The following is a 19,432-nucleotide window of genomic DNA, read 5'->3' on the forward strand; positions in this document are numbered from 1 at the left end:
TATTTATCAGAAATGCAGACAATCCTAGTCCTGCCTCCTTTCTTCCATGCTAACTTAGAAGAAATGTGCAAAGATGACAGAAGTAGACAGCGGTCTCTCAACCTCAGGTGTTTATTGATATTAACATCCCCCCCCTTTTTTTGGTTGCACCTGCAGCATGCAGAAGTTCCTGGACCAGGGATCAAACCCACGCTACAGCAGTGACTCTCTGAGCCACAGCAGTGACAATGATGGGTCCTTAACCTCCTGGGCCACCAGGGAACTCCTGCCTTATCTTGTTTTAATTGATCATTGTATATGATTCTGTTTTTTTCTTCTTTCTTAGCATGTCAGTTGTGTATTTTAGAAATTTAAAAAAAAAAAAAAACCAAAAAAAAACCCCACCTTTTTTTAGTAGTTACTCTTGAATTTGCCATACACATTTACTTAAAAGTGCTCTTTCAAATAGTGCTGTGTTACTTGATGGGTAGTGCTTTATAACAATTCACATTTCCTCTTTCCCATTTATTATAGTAACCTGTTAATTCATTTCACTTTGCATACGCTATAATCACCAAATACTTTGTTATTATTTTGAATGTACAGTTATCTGTAAATCAGTTAATAAGAAAGATAACTATTTTATCTTCACTTATTCCTTCTCTAATGCTCTTCCTTTGTGTACAGTTTCTGATCTGTGTCATTATCCTTCTTTCTAAAGGATTTCTTTTAACATTTCTTATAAAGCAGGTCTGCTTGCCACAGATTCCCTCTATTTTGGTTTGTTTGAAAAGTCTATTCTTAATTTCGAATGGATAATTCCATTGGATATAGAAATCTAGGTTGGTGGGGCTTTTTTCTTTTAACACTTATAAATAAATCACTCTATTCTGCTCTTGCTTCTATGAATTCTGAAGAGAAGTCTGATGTAATTCTTACCCATGCTCCTTTATAGGCAGGGTGTTTTTTCCCCTGCTTCTATCGGGAATTTTTCTTTGTTTTGATTTTCTTCAGTTTGAATATGATATGTATACCTAGGTAGAGATTTTGGGGGGATTCATCCTGGTTTGAACTCTGAGCTTCCTGGATCTGTGATTTGGTATCTGTCATTAATTTAGGGAAATTCTTATTATTGCTTCAAATATTTCTTCTTTTCTTCTTGTTCTGGTATTCCCATTACTCATATGTTACCCCTTTTCGATATTGTTTTATCTTTTCATTATTTTTCTTTTACATTTCAGTCTTAGAAGTTCCTAGTGATGTTTCTTCTAGCTCACTGATTGTTTCTCCATGTTTTTCTACTAATAAGCCCATCAAAAGCAATTTTTATATGTTAGAATGTTTTGATTTCTGACCTTCTCTTTTGATTCTTAGAGTTTCCATCTTTCTGCTTAAATTACTCTTCTGTTTTGGATGTTGTCAACTCTTTCTGTTAGAGCACTTAGCATATTAGTCATATTTTAAATTTCCATCTAATTCCAACATTGCTCTTATATCTGAGTCTGATTTTGATGCTTACTCTACCTCTCTAAACTCTGTTTTTTGTCTTTTAGAATGCCTTGTAATTTTTTTCTTTAAAGTCAGACATGATAAAAGCAGCTGAGGTTAAATAGGTCTTTAGGTGAGTTTTTATGTTTATCTGACTAGAGATTAGGCTATGTTTACTTTTTGCTGTAAGTTTCAGAGGCTAAAATTTCCTCTTATGTCCTTATTTTTGGCTCCCCTGTTGTCTTTGGAGTTCTTTAGAAACTTTTTTTTAAACAAGGCCTTAGACATATAATTCTTTGAGTTATAGTTTTCTGTTGTTATACAGGAGTCCTGCTGATGTGATGGTAAGGTTTAGGGGGAGGGGAAGTGTTCTGTAGTCTTATAATTGGGTCTTAGTCTTTTAGTGAGCCTATGCTTGTAAACTATGACCTTTAGAAGTGCTTCTTTTTTTTTTTTTTTTTTTTTTTTTTGTATTTTGTCCTTTTAGGGCCACACCTGTGGCATGTGGGGGTTCCCAGGCTAGGGGTCTAATCGGAGCTACACCTGCCAGCCTATGACAGAGTCATAGCAATGCCAGATCCAAGCCATGTCTGTGACCTTCACCACAGCTCATGGCAACGCCGGATCCTTAACCCACTGAGCAAGGCCAGGGATCGAAGCCGCAACCTCATGATTCCTAGTTGGATTTGTTTCCGCTGTGCCATGACAGAACTCCCGGAAGTGCTTCTTAGTCTCTTCCCTATTTAAGTGTGACTGGAAGGCTGGTGGGGGCTGGAGTTAGGTATTGCCCCTCTCTCAGGTGGGTTAGATCTGTTAAAACCCCAATTGGTGTTATTCTCTTGAGAACAAGCCTTGTTAAGAAGAATGGAATTTTTCTCTGATCTTCACTGTGAAAATCTTTTAGGAGTCCTGGAGGTAAAAATTCGCAAAAGTGGTAGGGTCTCCTGGAAGTTTTTCGCTCTTAAACCTATCCCCATTGAGCCTCCAGCAATGTCAATTACAGTTTATATTTTCCTACTCTGGTAATGGTTCATGCAGAGATGTTTGTGAGGGTTTTTTTTTTAAATTTTTATTATTACTCACATGAATTTATCACATCTGTAGTTGTATAATGATCATAACAATCCAGTTTCACAGGATTTCTATCCCATAACCCAGCACATCCCCCAACCCCCAAACTGTCTCCTCTGGAGACCATAAGTTTTTCAAAGTCTGTGAGTCAGCATCTATCCTGCAGAGAAGTTCAGTCTGTCGTTTTTTCCGATTCCACATGTCAGTGATAGCATTTGATGTTGGTGTCTCTTTGTATGGCTGACCTCACTTAAACATGTCCATCCATGTTGCTAAAAATGCTGGTATTTCGTTCCTTTTAATGGCTGAGTAATATTCCATTGTGTATATGTACCGCATCTTCTTGATCCACTCCTCTGTTGATGACATTTAGGTTGTTTCCATGTCTTGGCTGTTGCAAATAGTGCTGCAATGAACATCGGAGTACCCATGTCTTTGCGAGATGTGGTTTTCTCTGGATAGATACCCAGGAGTGGGATTGCTGGATCAGATGGTAGTTCTGTTTTTAGTTTTCTGAGGAATCTCCATACTGTTTTCCACAGTGGTTGCACCAATTTACAATCCCACCAACAGGTGTCATAGGGTTCCTTTTTCTCCGCCCCCTCTCCAGCACTTACTGTTTATAGACTCTTTGATGGTGGCCATTCTGGCTGGTGTAAGGTGTTTGTGAGCTTTTGTTCTGGTTTGATTCTCTTTTTCTGCCCATCTGTTTCTCCAGGTTATTAATATATATTTTTTTCTTTTTTGGCTGCACCCATGGCATATGGAAATTCCCAGGCCGGGGATCAAATCGAAGCTGAAGCTTCAAACTACACCACAGCTATGGCAACAGCAGATCTTTAACACGCTGTGCCAGATCAAGGATCAAACCCACTCCGTTGCAGAGGCAATACCGGATTCTTAACCCACTGCACCATAGCAGGAACTTGTCTCAAGTTGGGGGGGCAGTGATTTGCCCTGTGACTTCAATTCTTGAGAGATCTAAGATTGTTTTTCCATTGGACAGTCATTTATTCTAGTTCTAGATTTCACCCATTCTATCTTCAGTACGTTATCTGCTATCCTTTATTTTTTCAATTTTAATTTTTTGCTTTTTTTTTATTTTTTTAATTTTTTTATTTTTTTTGTCTTTTGTCTTTGTTGTTGTTGTTGTTGTTGCTATTTCTTGGGCCGCTCCCGCGGCATATGGAGGTTCCCAGGCTAGGGGTTGAATCAGGGCTGTAGCCACCGGCCTACGCCAGAGCCACAGCAACGCGGGATCCGAGCCGCGTCTGCAACCTACACCACAGCTCACGGCAACGCCGGATCCTTAACCCACTGAGCAAGGGCAGGGACCGAACCCGCAACCTCATGGTTCCTAGTCGGATTCGTTAACCACTGCGCCACGACGGGAACTCCTTTTTTTTTTTTTGTCTTTTGTCTTTGTTGTTGTTGTTGTTATTGTTGCTATTTCTTTTTTGCTTTTTAGAGCTGCTCTTGTGGGATATGGAAGTTCCCCGGCTAGGGGTCAAATCAGAGCCGTAGCTGCCGGCCTACACCATAGCCACAGCAACTCAGGATCCGAGCCTATGTCTTTGACTTGCACCACAGCTCATAGCTGTGCCGGATCTGTAACCCATTGAGTGAGGCCAGGGATCAAACCTTAGTCTTCATGGATACTAGTCAGGTTTGTTATCACTAAGCCAGGAATTCCTGTCCTTTATTTTTAACCTCTCCCTCTCAACCATAGCTGTCCCACTAGCATTTAAACATACCGTTTAAATAACAGCTGTGTTGTAAAGAAGACCACCTTCTGACCTCTTTCTTCATCTAAAATATTGCTTTGTTTCTCACTTCCCCCTTTATGCCAAAATTTAGAAGAATTCTCTTTAATCAAGATTTCCATTCCCTCACCTTTCATGGACTCTCCAGTTATAGCAGGCACTTTTATCTTTTCGCTTTGCAAAGACCTCGCTGCTTCATCAGCCTTTTAAAAGTGTTTTGTGAAAGTTCCCCCTAAGGCACAGAGGGTTAAGATCCTATGTTGCCACAGCTGTGGTACAGGTTGCAACTGTGGCGTGGCTTCAGTCCCTGACTTGGGAACTTCCACATGCTGAGGATCCAACAAAAAAAAAAGAAAAGAAAAAAGGCTTTTGCAACAAAAGTTAAAAGAGCACTGTGGTCTCCCATTTACCTCAATCCATAGTTCTTCCATTTTCTACCCATTGCCAGTTTCTTGCGTATGTTTCAGAAATTGTATGTTTTGGTACACGTTCAGGGCTCTCAATGTGAAAAAGATAATTTTTTTCGTTGTGCAGTTTTAAGAGTGATGTATACAAAGTCTAAAATCTCTTATAGTAAGTGTAAAATAAAAAATCTAAATGGAAAAATATTTTGTCTTAGTGTAAATGATGGTAGTATGTTTTTCTTATTGACATACACCAGGGCGTCCTGTAATAGATGGTACCTTAAGAGTCATGAAGTAGAATATATATACCTTGGCTCCTGCATCTTTTTTTTTTTTTCCCTGCATCATTTTTGAAACTTGGCTTTGCTTGTTATTAGCTTATGTGATCTCTTTGTATCTTGGTTTCCTTATTGGTAAACATAAGCTTGTTATGAGGATTAAATGAATTATTACTTACAAATCAATTAGAATAGAGCTTACAAAGTATATTAGCTATAATTGTTAATTGATCTCTCAGCAACATCAGCTATTTTCTCCTGAAACATTTTCTTTCTTTCTTTTTTTTTTAAGGGCCGAACCCATGGCATATGGAATTCTCAGGCTATGGGTTGAATTGGAGCTACAACTGCCAGCCACAGCCACACAGGATCTGAGCCATGTCTGAGACCTACACCACAGCTCACCGCAATGCTGGATCCCCAACCGAGCTAGGCTAGGGATTGAACCTGCATCCTCATGGATACTAGTTGGATTCATTTCTGTTGTACCACAACGGGAACTCCCTGAAGTTTAGACTTGAGTTTTCAACTGGCTACTTGGTCCTCTGGATTTTCACAGATATTTTTTTCAACATGTCCAAAACTGAGTTTTTGATTTTCCCTCCTCCCCAAACACTGACCCCTAAATTTCCTTATCTTAGTTTATTGTTTTACCATCCACGCAGTGGAAAATCAATTGAGTGATTTTATTCCTCCTTGAGATCATACAGTTTTAGTATATAAGAACTAAGTCCTATAAATTTTACCTCCTATCTCTCTTGAATTACCTCCTTCTCTTCATCTCAGTGGACTTTCACTCTTACTGAATTCCTTTCTATCTCCTTTAATCTACCTATAGGCATTCCCCACCTAACCGGCACAAACACAGCCAGGTTGTTTTGTTTTATTTATTCAATTTAATTTAGCCAGGTTGTTTTAAAAGACCCAAATCTGATTGTCATATCACAACTTTTTCTCACTGTTCTTCATGATCCTGCATAATCTGGCTCCTGCCTACTTTCTCTGCCATGTTTTTGCTCTTTTATTGTGTATATTCTAGTCTTATTGGTGGCTTTTCAGTTGTTAAACATGTCAAGTCCTTCACTGTCTCTGTTTTGGACAGGATGGACTTTCTGCCTGAAATACTGTTATTGGTTTTACCTAAGTCAAATCTTTTAAAGAAATCTTCTTATGATGACTCTCAAGGTATCCTATACTTAAACATTATATAATATGTTGTTTAATACTTTATTTATTTTTGCTTTTTAGGGCCGTTCCCACATGGCATATGGAGGTTCCCAGGCTAGGGGTTGAATCAGAGCTGCAGCTGCTGGCCTACACCACAGCCACAGCAACACGGGATCCGAGCCACATCAGCAACCTACACCACAGCTCATGGCAACGCCAGATCCTTAACCCACTGAGCAAGGCCAGGGATTGAACCCGCAACCTCATGGTTCCTAGTCAGATTCGTTTCCACTGCGCCATGCCGGAAACTCCAATGTTGTTTGCTTAGAGCAAAAGCTCTGTTTATGGGGATAAATAGGTTCGAGAGCATTTCTGGTTGATCATTTTACCACCAGTACCTATTTACTTTGTAAATATTGAGTACTCAGTAAATATTCATGGAATTATTAAGTTCAGAACTTTAGTTATCCTGCATTCTAGATTGTGTGGAATATGACAGAAGTCCAGTCTTTTTAGGGCCTCACCTGCAGCATATGAAAGTTCGGAGGCTAAGGGTCAAATTGGAACTGTAGCTGCCAGCCTACACCACAACCACAGCAACACCAGATCTGAGCCGAGTCTGTGACTTATGCCATAGTTTACAGCAATGCTGAACCCTTAACCCACTGAGCGAGGCCAGGGATTGAACCTGCATCTTCATGGATACTAGTCAGATTTGTAACCTGCTGGGGCACAGTGGGAACTCCCAGAAAGCAAATTTTAATGGCACACTGTTGCTATAATTGGAGAGGCTATTGTTTCTTGGTTTTCTGGAGCTATAGTTTTCTTTTCAATTTTTTAATTAAAAAAAATTTTTTTTTTTGGTTTTTAGGGCCTCATGTGCAGCATGTGGAAATTCCCAGGGGTCGAATTGGAGCTGGTCGATTCTGTGACCTGCACCACAGTTCAGGGCAGTGTTGGATCCTTAACCCACTGAGGGGGGCCAGGGGTCGAACCTGCATCCTCATGGATATTAGTCGGGTTCATAACCTGCTGAGCCACAGCAGGAACTGCTGGAGCTATACTTTTCAATACTGTACCCACTAGCCGTATGTGCCTTTTTTTTTTTCCCTTCAAGTTTTTAAAAATAATTTTTTTCTTACATTTTTAGGGCCACATCTGTAGCATATTGAAGTTCCAGGGCTACGGGTTGAATCAGAGCTGCAGCTGCTGGCCTACACCACAACCACAACCACAGCCACAGCAAGGCTGAATCTGAGCCACATTTGCAACCTAAGACACAGCTTGTGCCAGCTCTCAATCCTTCACCCACTGAGCAGGCCTGAGATCAAATCTGCATCCTCATGAATACTAGTTGGGTTCTTAACCTGCTGAGCCACAATAGGAACTCCAAAAATTACTCTTTTAAAAGTATGTAATTCAGTGGTTTTTAGTGTATTTACAAAGTTGTGCAACGATTACCAATATCTCTTCCAGAATATTCTCATCCATTCTCATTACCTCCAAAAGAATCCTTGTGCCCATTAACAGATCCATTCTATTTCCCACTCTCCTCTCCCAAAAATAAATATTTTACTTTTTATTTCTGTGACATTGCCTATTACATGTGGCTTTATTATTGTAATTATTATTATTGATGTGCCTGTGGAATGTGGATGTTCTCGGGCCAGGGACTGAACCCTAGCCACAGCAGTGATGATACCTAATCCTTAAGCACTAGGCCAGAAGGGAACTTCTACATGTGGCTTTAGAACACTTAAATATGCTATAGTTTTAAGTTATACACTAGATCTTAAAGACTTAGTATTTTAAAATGTGAAATAGGAGTTCCCTGGTGGCTTAGTGGGTTATGGATCTGGTATTATCACTGCTGTGACTCTGGTTTGATCCCTGGCCTAGGAACTTTTGCATGCTGTGGGTATGGCCACTAAATGTGAAGTATCTCAGAAATCTTGATTTTTATTTATTTAATTTTTTTCATTATTGTCCACATCATGGCATGTGGAATTCTGGGACAGGAATCAGATCCGAGCTGCACTTGCAACCTAAGCCACAGTTGCGGCAACAATGGATCCTTAACCCACTGTGCCAGGCCGGATATTGAACCTGCATTCTGGCGCTCCCAAGATGCTGCCAGGTCCATTGCACCACAGTGGGAACTCCTGAAATCTTAATTTTGATTTCATGTTAAAATGATAATTTTTAAGAGTTAGTTTCCATGTCAGCCCTGCTTTGGAAATGTGACATGCTCCAAGCTTCAGGGTGTTTGGTTTGTTTGTTTGTTTTGTTTTGTCTTTTTGCTTTTTCTAGGGCTGCTCCCTCGGCATATGGAGGTTCCCAGGCTAGGGGTCTAATCGGAGCTGTAGCTGCCAGCCTACACCAGAGCCACAGTGACTCAAGATCCGAGCTGAGTTTGCAACCTACACCACAGCTCATGGCAACTCTGGATCCTTAACCCACTGAGCAAGGCCAGAGATCGAACCCACAACCTCATGGTTCCTAGTCGGATTCATTAACCACTGAGCCACAACAGGAACTCCAGGTTTTTTTGTTTGTTTGTTTGTTTTAATCGCCACACATGCAGCATATGCAAATTCCTGGGCCAGGAATTGAATCCTAGCAGCAGCTGTGACCTACACCATAGTGCTGCCATGCCAGATCCAGGCTGTTAACACTGTACCAGGCTGTGGATCAAACCTGCGTCACCATGGAGACAGTGCCAGATCCTTAACCTGCTGCACCACGGGGGGAACTCCAACCTTCAGATTTTTTTTTTTTTTTTAGCTGCTTTGAAGGTATAAATCTTTCTTATTGCTTGAACTTTAGGATAGACGGGAAAGTATGTTAAATTATGAGAAAATAATGGGTGCCGTATGGCACAGTGAACTATATTCAGTATCCTGCGATAAATCAAAACGGAGAAAATAATGGCAGCTGTTAAATCTTTTAAGCCTTGTTTCCAGCAAATTAGGAAGAAGTGAATTTCACATTTATTTACACGATAATAAAGAGCGTTGTTCCTAGATTTTGGTAGTTCTTGATTAGATTAGGAAACAGATTGATAATTGTTTTAATAGCTTATAAAAATTACATCTTTAAGGGTCGTTTAGAATTATATTTGCTGATTTGAAATTTGGGTTTAAATTGTGTTTTAGAAAACATTTTCTAGGAGTTCCCGTCGTGGCTCAGTGATTAACGAATCCGACTAGGAACCATGAGGTTTCGGGTTTGATCCCAGGCCTTGCTCAGTGGGTTAAGGATCCGGCGTTGCCGTGAGCTGTGGTGTGGGTTGCAGACGAGGCTTGGATCCCGAGTTGCTGTGGCTCTGGCATAGGCCATTGGCTAAAGCGCTGCTTCAGCCCCTAGCCTGGGAACCTCCATATGCTGCGGGAGCAGCCCTAGAAAAGGAAAAGATCAAAAAAAAAAAAATTTTTTTTTTCTAGAACAAATAGAAGAGAGGCTAATGTGGTAAATTATCCCTTTAAAATACTTGCTTTAGGTAAAAGTTTTCTTTTCCAACATCATTATCAAAAATCACATATTACAATATTAAATGGCTTCTATGCATTCATCATTTACTGTTTGGCAGGTGTTAATACTGTGTTAATTCGTTAAATTCCCCTATGAGCTGTATGTGGTAGGTATTATTATACTCCCCACTTGCCGGAGGATGAAACTGATTACAGAGTGGTTATTAACTTGCCCAAGGTCACATAGATTCTAAGTTTTAAACAAGTTACACAACACTAGCTTATAGTTAGTGTTTTTTTCTTTTTTCAGTCTTTTTTAGGGCCGCATCCGTGGCATATGGGAAGTTCCCAGGCTTGGGGTCGAATCAGAGCTGTAGCTGCTGGCCTACACCATAGCCACAGTAATATGGGATCTAAGCAGTGTCTGTGACCTATACCACAGCTCATGACAACACCAAATCCTTAACCCACTGAGCAAGGCCAGGGATGGAATTCACGTCCTCATGGGTGCTAGTCGGGTTTGTTACCACTGCGCCATGGCAGGAACTTCTGTACTTAGTGTTTTTATGATAAAATCTTGCTGTTTTCAGTTCTTTCCATGAGAATATAAACTCAAGTAGGCAGGGACTTCATTTTGCCATGTAGTTGTTTCACTGACACTTGAGATTGCTTTCTGATATGTAGTAGATCCTGAAAATTGTTTGAAAGAATTTTGTGATGATGTCAGTTCATCAAGGTACTTAACCTTGGGAATTTATTAGAATTGCTTTAAATTCTTCACTGTTGCTTATTAGCAGTAATGTTCATTTATTTACAACTTCCAAATTAACTACAACATTGTATGCTATTTTGCATACTTTATGCATGGGTCTCTTAATTAAAAAGCGTATTTAAAAATTGTTTACTAGGAGCCATAGCTGTTGTTCATCTCTTTTCCTTTTATGTGTTGGAAATGCATTGGAGCCACAAGGAAACAGCAGGAAAACCAAGACTACCAGAGATCTCATCACTGTGTGTTGAGATGAGTTGGTAGAAGAAAGTATAGAAAAACAACTTTCCAGCTGTCCTCAGAAAAAATGTAGTATAGTGATAACACAGCTCTTCAGGATTCATCCAGAAGTGTCAGCATCTTTGGTTGTTGTGGTTAACACTGAAAACACATTTTAAAATTTATTTTTAGATATTACATTTCCATTCTCAGCTTGAAAATAGACCTGTGAAATTAGTTTTATAAAATAGTGTTTTGAAATCAAAGGTTTTCATAATTAATATTGTCAGGAGAGGGGTAACTATGCTACTTCTATCCAGGAAATTTTCATTTAGTTCTGAGGTGTATTCTCGATTTACAGTATTAAAATTGAGGTTAAATGGTAAGTGACTTACCAGAATTAATACCACAAACAAGTGGTGGAACTGGAATCAACTCACATCTGACTCCAGATACTTTAACTAATACTGTCATTTTGCTGTTTTCCATGTTTTCCTTACTATTCTTGAGTTTTAAGTGGGATTTTAAGTTAGTTTATGTGGGCAGAGGGATTGCCCAGTTATGGATTGTAGAATTGTTGGATCTTTAAAGTAATAAAGGATTGTTGCATGATGGAAAAATTAAGCTGTGAAAAATCTTTGTCTTTTTTAACTTTCCATTTTCTTTTTATCTTTAGTGATGTGCAGATAAAGAGTCTATTCTAGGGTGTAGAATGCTTCTTTACAGTTAAATTCATCATGATGGTTGTATTTTCTTGAGCAGATTTAGTAAATGTTTCATAACAAATAGTATTTCTTTATCTAGAGTGAAAAAAAAGACTCATTTTTCTCTGAATTATAATTTTGAAGGAGTAAAGATGGAGGTATAAAAATTAATTGTTTATCTAGCATTTTACTAACCAGACAGCTGGGGGCAATCTGGTAGGTAGCTTTTCTGATTTGTTACTTCTGTCTTCCTTCAAACTTTAGTCTAATTGAGTCTTTAAGTATTCTGCCATTTTAGGCTTATTTACTTCTTTTGGGGAAGGGGGTATTGTGGGAAGCTGTAGAGAACTTTGAAAGCATTTATGATGTACAAAATCTGGTTATTCTTGTTTCCCTAAGAAATCTTAGGGGAGAAGAGTAGATGTCTGTAGTTATGCTTTTGACTTCTTAAATTGGTCACTGAAAGACCAGTGCCTCTGATTTTCATTTTAACATTATTCATTCCTATGCATCCTGGACAAATATTTTACCATTACTAAAATTTTACATTCCATCTTCTACTGCAAATACCAAGGATAATAAATAATTTTTTAGGACACAGGAAGAAGTTCTTCATTATGCACATTTATAATTAAATTTATTTTGGGGGTTAAATTATCTTCAGAAAAAATGAAATACTTTAATTTCAAATGTAAAAAAGGGTCATGAAACAAACCAGTACTAGTTAAAATGCATAAAGTAAGTTTTAATCCTATGTTCTTATTAAAAGATAAATTAGTCATATGAAATCTTTAAAATTTGGGTCTTAAGTTATATTTTTCTGTATATAACATTCTGTGCTAAATTTATATAGAAGAAAAAGTAAAAATGATGTCTTCTGCTGTGGGTATGGGGAGGAACTCAGGGACCTTAAAACAATAATTCTTGCGCTGTTTCATCCAGTAATAAGCAGGTTTAAGAAGTAGATTTAAAAGCAAAAATTTACTCTTGAAATCTTGCAAGGCCTTCTTTCATAAGAAAATGTTCACTTAGGTAAAAGCATGGAATTCTAAAACATAATTATATTAAGGATTTATGTTTTAAAAAATTGAGAAAAGGGAGGAGGCATTGTATTAGGTGAATAGAAGTGTAAGATACTGATAGAAGTCACAAAATGTAAATGGAGAGCCCCTTTGCAGACAGGTACTTGTGAGCATTAATGTGAAGCCCACTGGGGGTTTTCTGGATTGTGATCACCATTTACTGTGAGAATAGGTTGTTAAAGATTATTGAGAGATTGAAGTGATAATGTTGATATGAAAATACTTTGAGAAGTGTAAAGTACAAAGTCAGTAGAGGTAAATAAATTTAAGATTAAAATCTGTTTTGAAAAGTAAATAATTGCCATTGAAGTAAACTAATAAAAACAGGAAGGCATTAGAAGATTCTAGTGAGGCATGTAGATTTCAGGAATTTTGTGGAAAGGGAATTAATTAGATGCTTAGAGCTTTCATCATCTTCACTGATGGTGTAATATTTCAGTTAACCTAAACATCTAGAAATTCCAGTGAGAGCTTGTAGCCTAAAAGGCTTTTAATGACCCTGAATTTTCTATCTGTCTAGATAGAGCCCATGTAGCCCCGGGGGTATTATATTGCAACGTTCATCTGCAGATGAATAGCATTATCACTTTGGATTAATACATGTATAATTGGCAAATATAAAATAAATGTCTGCTATTTTTCTCTATTCCTATAAAGTCAGCAAGGCATTGTATTGTTCAAAGTGGTATTATGTCATTAAAAACATTGGAGTTAAAATTTGTTAGTATTTTTGTTTTAAATATTCTTAAAACTGGCTACTTGAGTTCTGGAAAACACAGATTACTATTTTTACTAGAGCAGATAAGCTTATGAAAGAAGTGGTTTCAAAATTTTTTATAGGTACTATTTTAATAAAAATAGGCTTTTTTTCTTGCTGATATAACTAACATTTATTTTCTGTTTATTTTTAAGACGAGCAAAAATCAAATTAAAGTAGATCTTGTAGATGAGAATTTTACAGAATTAAGAGGAGAAATAGCAGGACCTCCAGACACACCATATGAAGGCAAGTACTTTTTTCTGTATCAAAATAATTGTGCATATTAGACCTTGTCTGAAACATTAAATCAGAATAATCTTAAGCTTTTATAATCTACATGAAAGGTAACTTCATTTGGCTTAAGGATATATATAGCAATTTTTAAATAATAAATTTATACTTATCTAGATTTATTTTTCTTACTGAATTTTAGCTATTTTTTTTATTTTCCCAAAATACATTTAGTAGAGCCAAGTTACAGGTTATGTTAAGTTAGAATTTAACAGTATGAAACATCGAGCATGTTAAGCTTAACTTACATGGACTCTCAATTATCCTTCATATGGTATCTATAACAAACCTTGCCTTAAATTTTTGACTGATAAGATGCTTATTTTTAAAGAAAAGCTCCTCTTCCCTGTTTGTCATTTAGCATTTCATTCACTCATGTCTTCATACAAATTGTATTCCAAATACTTAATTTTCTTTATTCATGAAAACTTTGATTGTTTCAAGACGTACATAAAAGAAAGGAGGCAGCTTTGCTAATTCTGTAGCTACTTTAGACCATGGAATTTGGTGATAAGATACAGAAAGAAGCTTTCTAGCTTTTAATTTCCTCAGGCAAATCTTCAGTAGTTAATATTATTGTAAATTTGGGTTATGTAGCATAGCGAAGTTTCTTTCATATAATAGGCAATTCAAAAAATTTTTAATAGAAATCATGTAACAGAATTGGTAGTAGTAGCAATTATTGAGTTCTTACTAATTAGAGGCTTACATGTATTTTTTCATTCAATCTTATGAGGTAAGTACATTATCACTGTTTCATAGATGAAGAAACATAAGCTCAGGGAAGTAACTTGTCTAGACATCTCTTTAAGTAGCACAGCTGAGATTTGAGACCTAATAGCCTTTGACTTCAAAGCCTGTGTTTCCAGTCACTTTGTGCTTTTGCATAAATCAGGATTGGCTGAATATTAGAAGTGGTGGTTGTGTCTCCTTTGAATGTAAAACGGTTCTATAATTCTGTAATGAATAGTTATTCAAAATTTTTCGGAAAAATTAAATATTCTAGACTTTTTCTTTTCATTCAGATTTTTAAAGACCTTAAAATATGTAGCATATTCTATGATTTTTTTTTTTTTTTTTTTTTTTTTTTTTTTTTGCCACACTCACAGCATACAGAAGTTCCCTGCCTAGGGATCAAACCCACACCACAGCAGTGGCTTGAGCCACACAGTGACAACACAGGATCCTTAACCCACTGACCCACACAGGGACTCCACATTCTACTAAATCTTAAATGATAAAATGTTTTCTGTTTTAATAATTCATATGAGCCAACCTTAGATTAAATTTTTGATATTGTTTTGTTGAGTGCCTCCTATATACCAGGCCTCATCTGGATGCTTTCATGGATGCTATTAATTGAGGTTAGTCCTTTTGATAATCATTAGATGGAAAAGAGATCTCTAGTTGCCTTATAAAAACCAAGTTCATCTTTTATAGCAGATGTTGTATGTAATAATATATACTAGCTTCTTCTTAAAGGCAGACATTATAAATATTCTTGAATTATTTTCTTTACATTCAGATTTTTTTTTTTTTTTGCCCACCCCCATGGCATGCAAAACTTCCTGGGCTAAGGGTTGAACTTGTGCCACAGCAGTGACTCAAGCTACAGTAGTGACAATGCTGGATCCTTAACTGCTAGGTCACCAGGGAATTCCCTCCAAGATGTATCTTTAATTTTATTTTTATTTATTTTTGAACCGCAACTGAAGCATGAGGAAGTTACCTGGCCAGGAATCAAACCCATGCTACAGTTGTGGCCTGAGCCACAGCTGTGGCAACACGGGATCTTTAACTTTCTGTATACCACCATGGGAACTCCCTCCAATCTATATTTTTAAAAGATAGTAGGGCAGTAGTATTATCGCCCTAGAGCTCTTCCAGCAAATTGATATTTATAAACAAGAGACCTCCAAAACTAGGCAGAATATTTATTATTATTACCTTTTACCAGCCCTTAATAAAGGTACATGAATTTTTTTTTAATGGACAACACACTTATTTGTAGGAGATTTAAGTTATACTACATTCATTAATTAGAAACAAGTTTGGTTTTTGTTTTTGTTTTCTTTTTCTTTTTATGGCTGCACCCGAAGCATATGGAAGTTCCCAGGTTAGGGGTTGAATTGGAACTGCAGCTGCCAGGCTGCACCACAGCCGAAGCAACACTGGATCTGAGCCACATCTGTTGACTATGCTGCAGCTTGCAGCAATGCCGGATCCTTAACTCACTGAGTGAGGTCAGGGATTGAACCTGCATCCTTGCAGGCACTGTGTCAGGTTCTTAACCTGCTGAGCCACAGCAGGGACTCCAAGTTTGGTTATTTTTAACTGCTTATTTCTGCTGCTGCCTCTAAATGAGGCATTAATATTTGATAAGATTAGTTTTAATATGCTTCTTGTGTATATATTTGAAGAAGATTAACTTAAATGGTATTATTTTTATCATAAAACTATTGAGAAGTTCATTTTGTTTAGGAAAAATGTCATTTCAGGGCATAAACTTAGATACTTATAAAAAATACGAGCAGGGATAAAATATTTTGATAATATTTATTGCAGTGCTCTTGTTAGTTTTTGAGGGTTAAAATAAATCTCAATAGCCAAAGCGAAAGTTTATTTGTGGAATGTTAAATTGTTAATAACCATCATAAGAAATAAACAACAGAATTCAATAGAACATTGTAAATCAACTATAATTAAAAGATTTACAAAAAAAGAAAGGCAGCTATTTTTTAATTTTCTTTTTTGGCTACCCCACGGCATATGGAGTTGCTGGGCCAAGGATCAAATCTGAGCCACAGTTGCAGCTGTGGCAACACCGGATCCTTTAATCCCCTGTGCCTGGTCAAGGATCAAATCTGTGTCCTGTCATAGCAGATTTGCCACTGATCCTGACTCCTAGGTAGCTGTTTTATGGAGTGTTAAAAGTAATCAGATTGAGTAAAAATTATCATATTGTATAAGTCAACTCAGTTTTCTTCTTTTGCCTTAATGGCTCAGTGGCAGAGGAACAATTTAGTTCTTGAGCCTTTCTGCCTAAGAGTTGTTTTAAATTTATGGAATCATTGTTGATATTTTTTAAAAAACTCATTCCTATCTTCTCTTTGGATTAAGTTAAAGATTATAAATGTTTGATATTAAAAGCTGTTTTACAAGAAGTAAATTTTTTCCCCCCAATTTTGGCCACCCTATGGCATATGGAGTTCCCAGGCCAAGGATCAGATCTGAGCCACAGCTGTGGCAACACTGGATGCTTTAACCCACTATACTGCAAAGAAAAAAACCCCCAAAAAAACCCAAAACAAAACAAGGAAACACTATGCCTGGCCAAGGATCCAGCCTGAGACCTGGCGCTACAGAACTACCACCAATTCTGTTGCACTGTAGCAAGAACTCCAAAAAGTAAATTTTGTATAGTGAAAGCTATTAAGATAAGGAGAATGTAGTTATCTTTAAAACTCCCTTAATTGTGTTGCTCTGATGTATTTCATATAATACTGTGGTTAATGCACCAGTGGTTATGTATTGAAAATTGTCAAATAATGCAAGACAGAGCATATTAATAGCATATGGAATAGAAGTAGGATTTGAGAGACTTTAGGGTCCAGTATTATTTATATATTTCTGAGCTCTCACACTGCTCCTAAGAGATTATTTTAGACATTCAAGAAAGGAAAACTTTGTATGAAGGTTATAGAGACAGTAATTGGGAATTTAATTTAAAAAGTAAGGTTCATAGAAAGGAAGAAGAATCTACATATTAACTCAGGACAAGTTTGTTATACCTATATTTGAAGCTAGCATTTATAACTCTGAACAAAAACATTTATCTGTATACACAAAAATTCCCTCAGATAATCTTCTCTTACCTGTCATTTTTTGCTTCTTTTGACAACTTTCCTTTCTGTTTCACTGCTGCCATGTGTGCTTTGAGTGAGGTCTCTAGTTCAGCTTGTACATCAGTCAGTACAAGTGTGGAATTCTATTAAAAAGAATAAGCAAGAAAAGAGGAATTGGAACTAAAAGGGCTTGAAGAAAGTGGTACCAGTGAATTACTTGTTTGTTTTTTTCCCAGATCTGCATTCATCTGTTCCTAACAATGGAGGAAGTAGCAGAATATACTTAGAATTGAGTGTATGGAATTTTGAGTTAATAGTGCTCCTAGTGCATAGTTACTGTTTTTGTTTTTTATTTTTATTTTTATTTATTTTTTGGTCTTTTTGCCTTTTCTAGAGCCGCTTCCTGTGGCATATGGAGGTTCCCAGGCTAGGGGTTTAATCGGAGCTGTAGCCAGGGGCCTATGCCAGAGCCACAGCAGCGTTGGATCTGAGCCACGTCTGCAGCCTACACCACAGCTCACAGCAATGCCGGATCCTTAACCCACTGAGCAAGGCCAGGGATCGAACCCGCAACATCATGATTGCTAGTTGGATTCGTAAACCACTGTGCCACGATGGGAGCTCCTGTTTTTTATTTTTTATTGTGGAAATTTTCAGATATATGCAGAAGACAGATAGTATAATAAAAACTCTGCCTGGGAACCTCCATATGCCGTGGGAGCAGCCCAAGAAATAGCAACAACAACAACAACAACAAAAGACAAAAAGACAAAAAAAAAAAAAAAAAAAAAAAAAACTCCATGTACTCATCAGCCAGTTGTTTTTGTTTTTAATTTTTGCTTTTTTTAAGGCTGAATGTGCAGTATCTGAAAGTTCCCAGGCTAGGAGTCAAATTGGAGCTGCAGCCACTGGCCTACACCATAGCAACACAGGATCCGAGCCACGTTTGCAGCCTACACCACAGCTCATGGCAACTCCAGATCCTTAACCTACTGGGCAGGCCAGGGATTGAACCCACATGCATCCTCATGGTTACTGGTTGGGTTCATTACTACTGAGCTACAGCGGAACTTTCATCAACCAGTTTTAATAACTATCAATGCATGACCAGTCTTTGATAAAATTTATCTCTCGATTATTTTGAAGCAAGTCCCAGACATGATTTCATATGTAAATGTTTCACTAGCACAGTTTTATTTGCTCTATTTTGGAATAGTGAATGTTCTGTTAATGGATCATAAAATCCTAGGATTGGAAAGTTCCTTACAGTCGGGATTCAAATCTGTCATCCAGTGCAAGGCTCCCCCGTCAGAGTTTCCTGAGAGGCAGTTATCCTCCCTCTTGAATATCCCATTTATGAGAAGCTAGATAATTTTTTTTTTTTTCTTTTTTGGCTGTGTCTGCAGCATGCAGAATTTGCCAGGCCAGGGTTCAAACCTGAGCCACAGCACTGACAACACTGAATCTTTAACCACTCAGGGAATTCCCAAACTTTGATACCTATTTAGCTGCTAGTTGTTCAAGATAACGTCACATCATACAGAATGTTGCTTTCTGTTTATATACTACTGGCTAAAACAGTCTCTTCAAAAAGTTTTGTATTTTGTGTACTCATTAGAGGAAGAGACTAGGTTTTTTTCTTTATGCCTATCTCTTGTCTTACTGTTGAATTTTATTTATTTATTTATTTATTTATTTTTTGTCTTTTTTGGTATTTCTTGGGCCGCTCCTGCGGCATATGGAGGTTCAAGCTTCGAATCGATGGAGGTTCCCAGGCTAGGGGTCGAATCGGAGCTGTAGCCACTGGCCTACGCTAGGGCCACAGCAACGCGGGACCCGAGCCGCATCTGCAACCTACACCACAGCTCATGGCAACGCCGGATCCTTCACCCACTGAGCAAGGCCAGGGATCGAACCCGAAACCTCATGGTTTCTAGTCGGATTCGTTAACCACTGCGCCACGACGGGAACTCCTACTTTTTTTTTTTTTTTTTTTTTGTATTTTTAAAATTTTAACAAGAGGTGTTAAAATTTTAGTTTGGAGCACAAATTAAAAGTTTCGGACAGTTTTGCATTTGAGAGTACTGGCTAGAAGTAGATTTTTTTTTCAGTTTATAGCATAATCTGTATCCTTTTCTTCTG

The 19,432-nt window shown here is 37.6% G+C and overlaps 1 protein-coding gene across 3 annotated transcripts in view; it reads left to right on the forward strand.

Moving 5' to 3' along the window:
- The window catches only part of UBE2K (ubiquitin conjugating enzyme E2 K), a 73,902-nt gene that overhangs the window by 19,119 nt on the left and 35,351 nt on the right, over positions 1-19,432 (forward strand). The window contains exon 2 of one of the 3 annotated variants that reach the window (NM_001078671.1): positions 13,307-13,400. The exons of the other annotated variants lie outside the window; for them this stretch is intronic. Coding sequence (NP_001072139.1) covers positions 13,307-13,400 — 94 coding nt within the window. The remainder of the gene's footprint in view (positions 1-13,306; positions 13,401-19,432) is intronic. 3 annotated transcript variants of the gene reach the window in all.

Source organism: Sus scrofa, chromosome 8, assembly GCF_000003025.6.
Source record: "Sus scrofa isolate TJ Tabasco breed Duroc chromosome 8, Sscrofa11.1, whole genome shotgun sequence".
NCBI classification, from domain to species: domain Eukaryota; kingdom Metazoa; phylum Chordata; class Mammalia; order Artiodactyla; family Suidae; genus Sus; species Sus scrofa.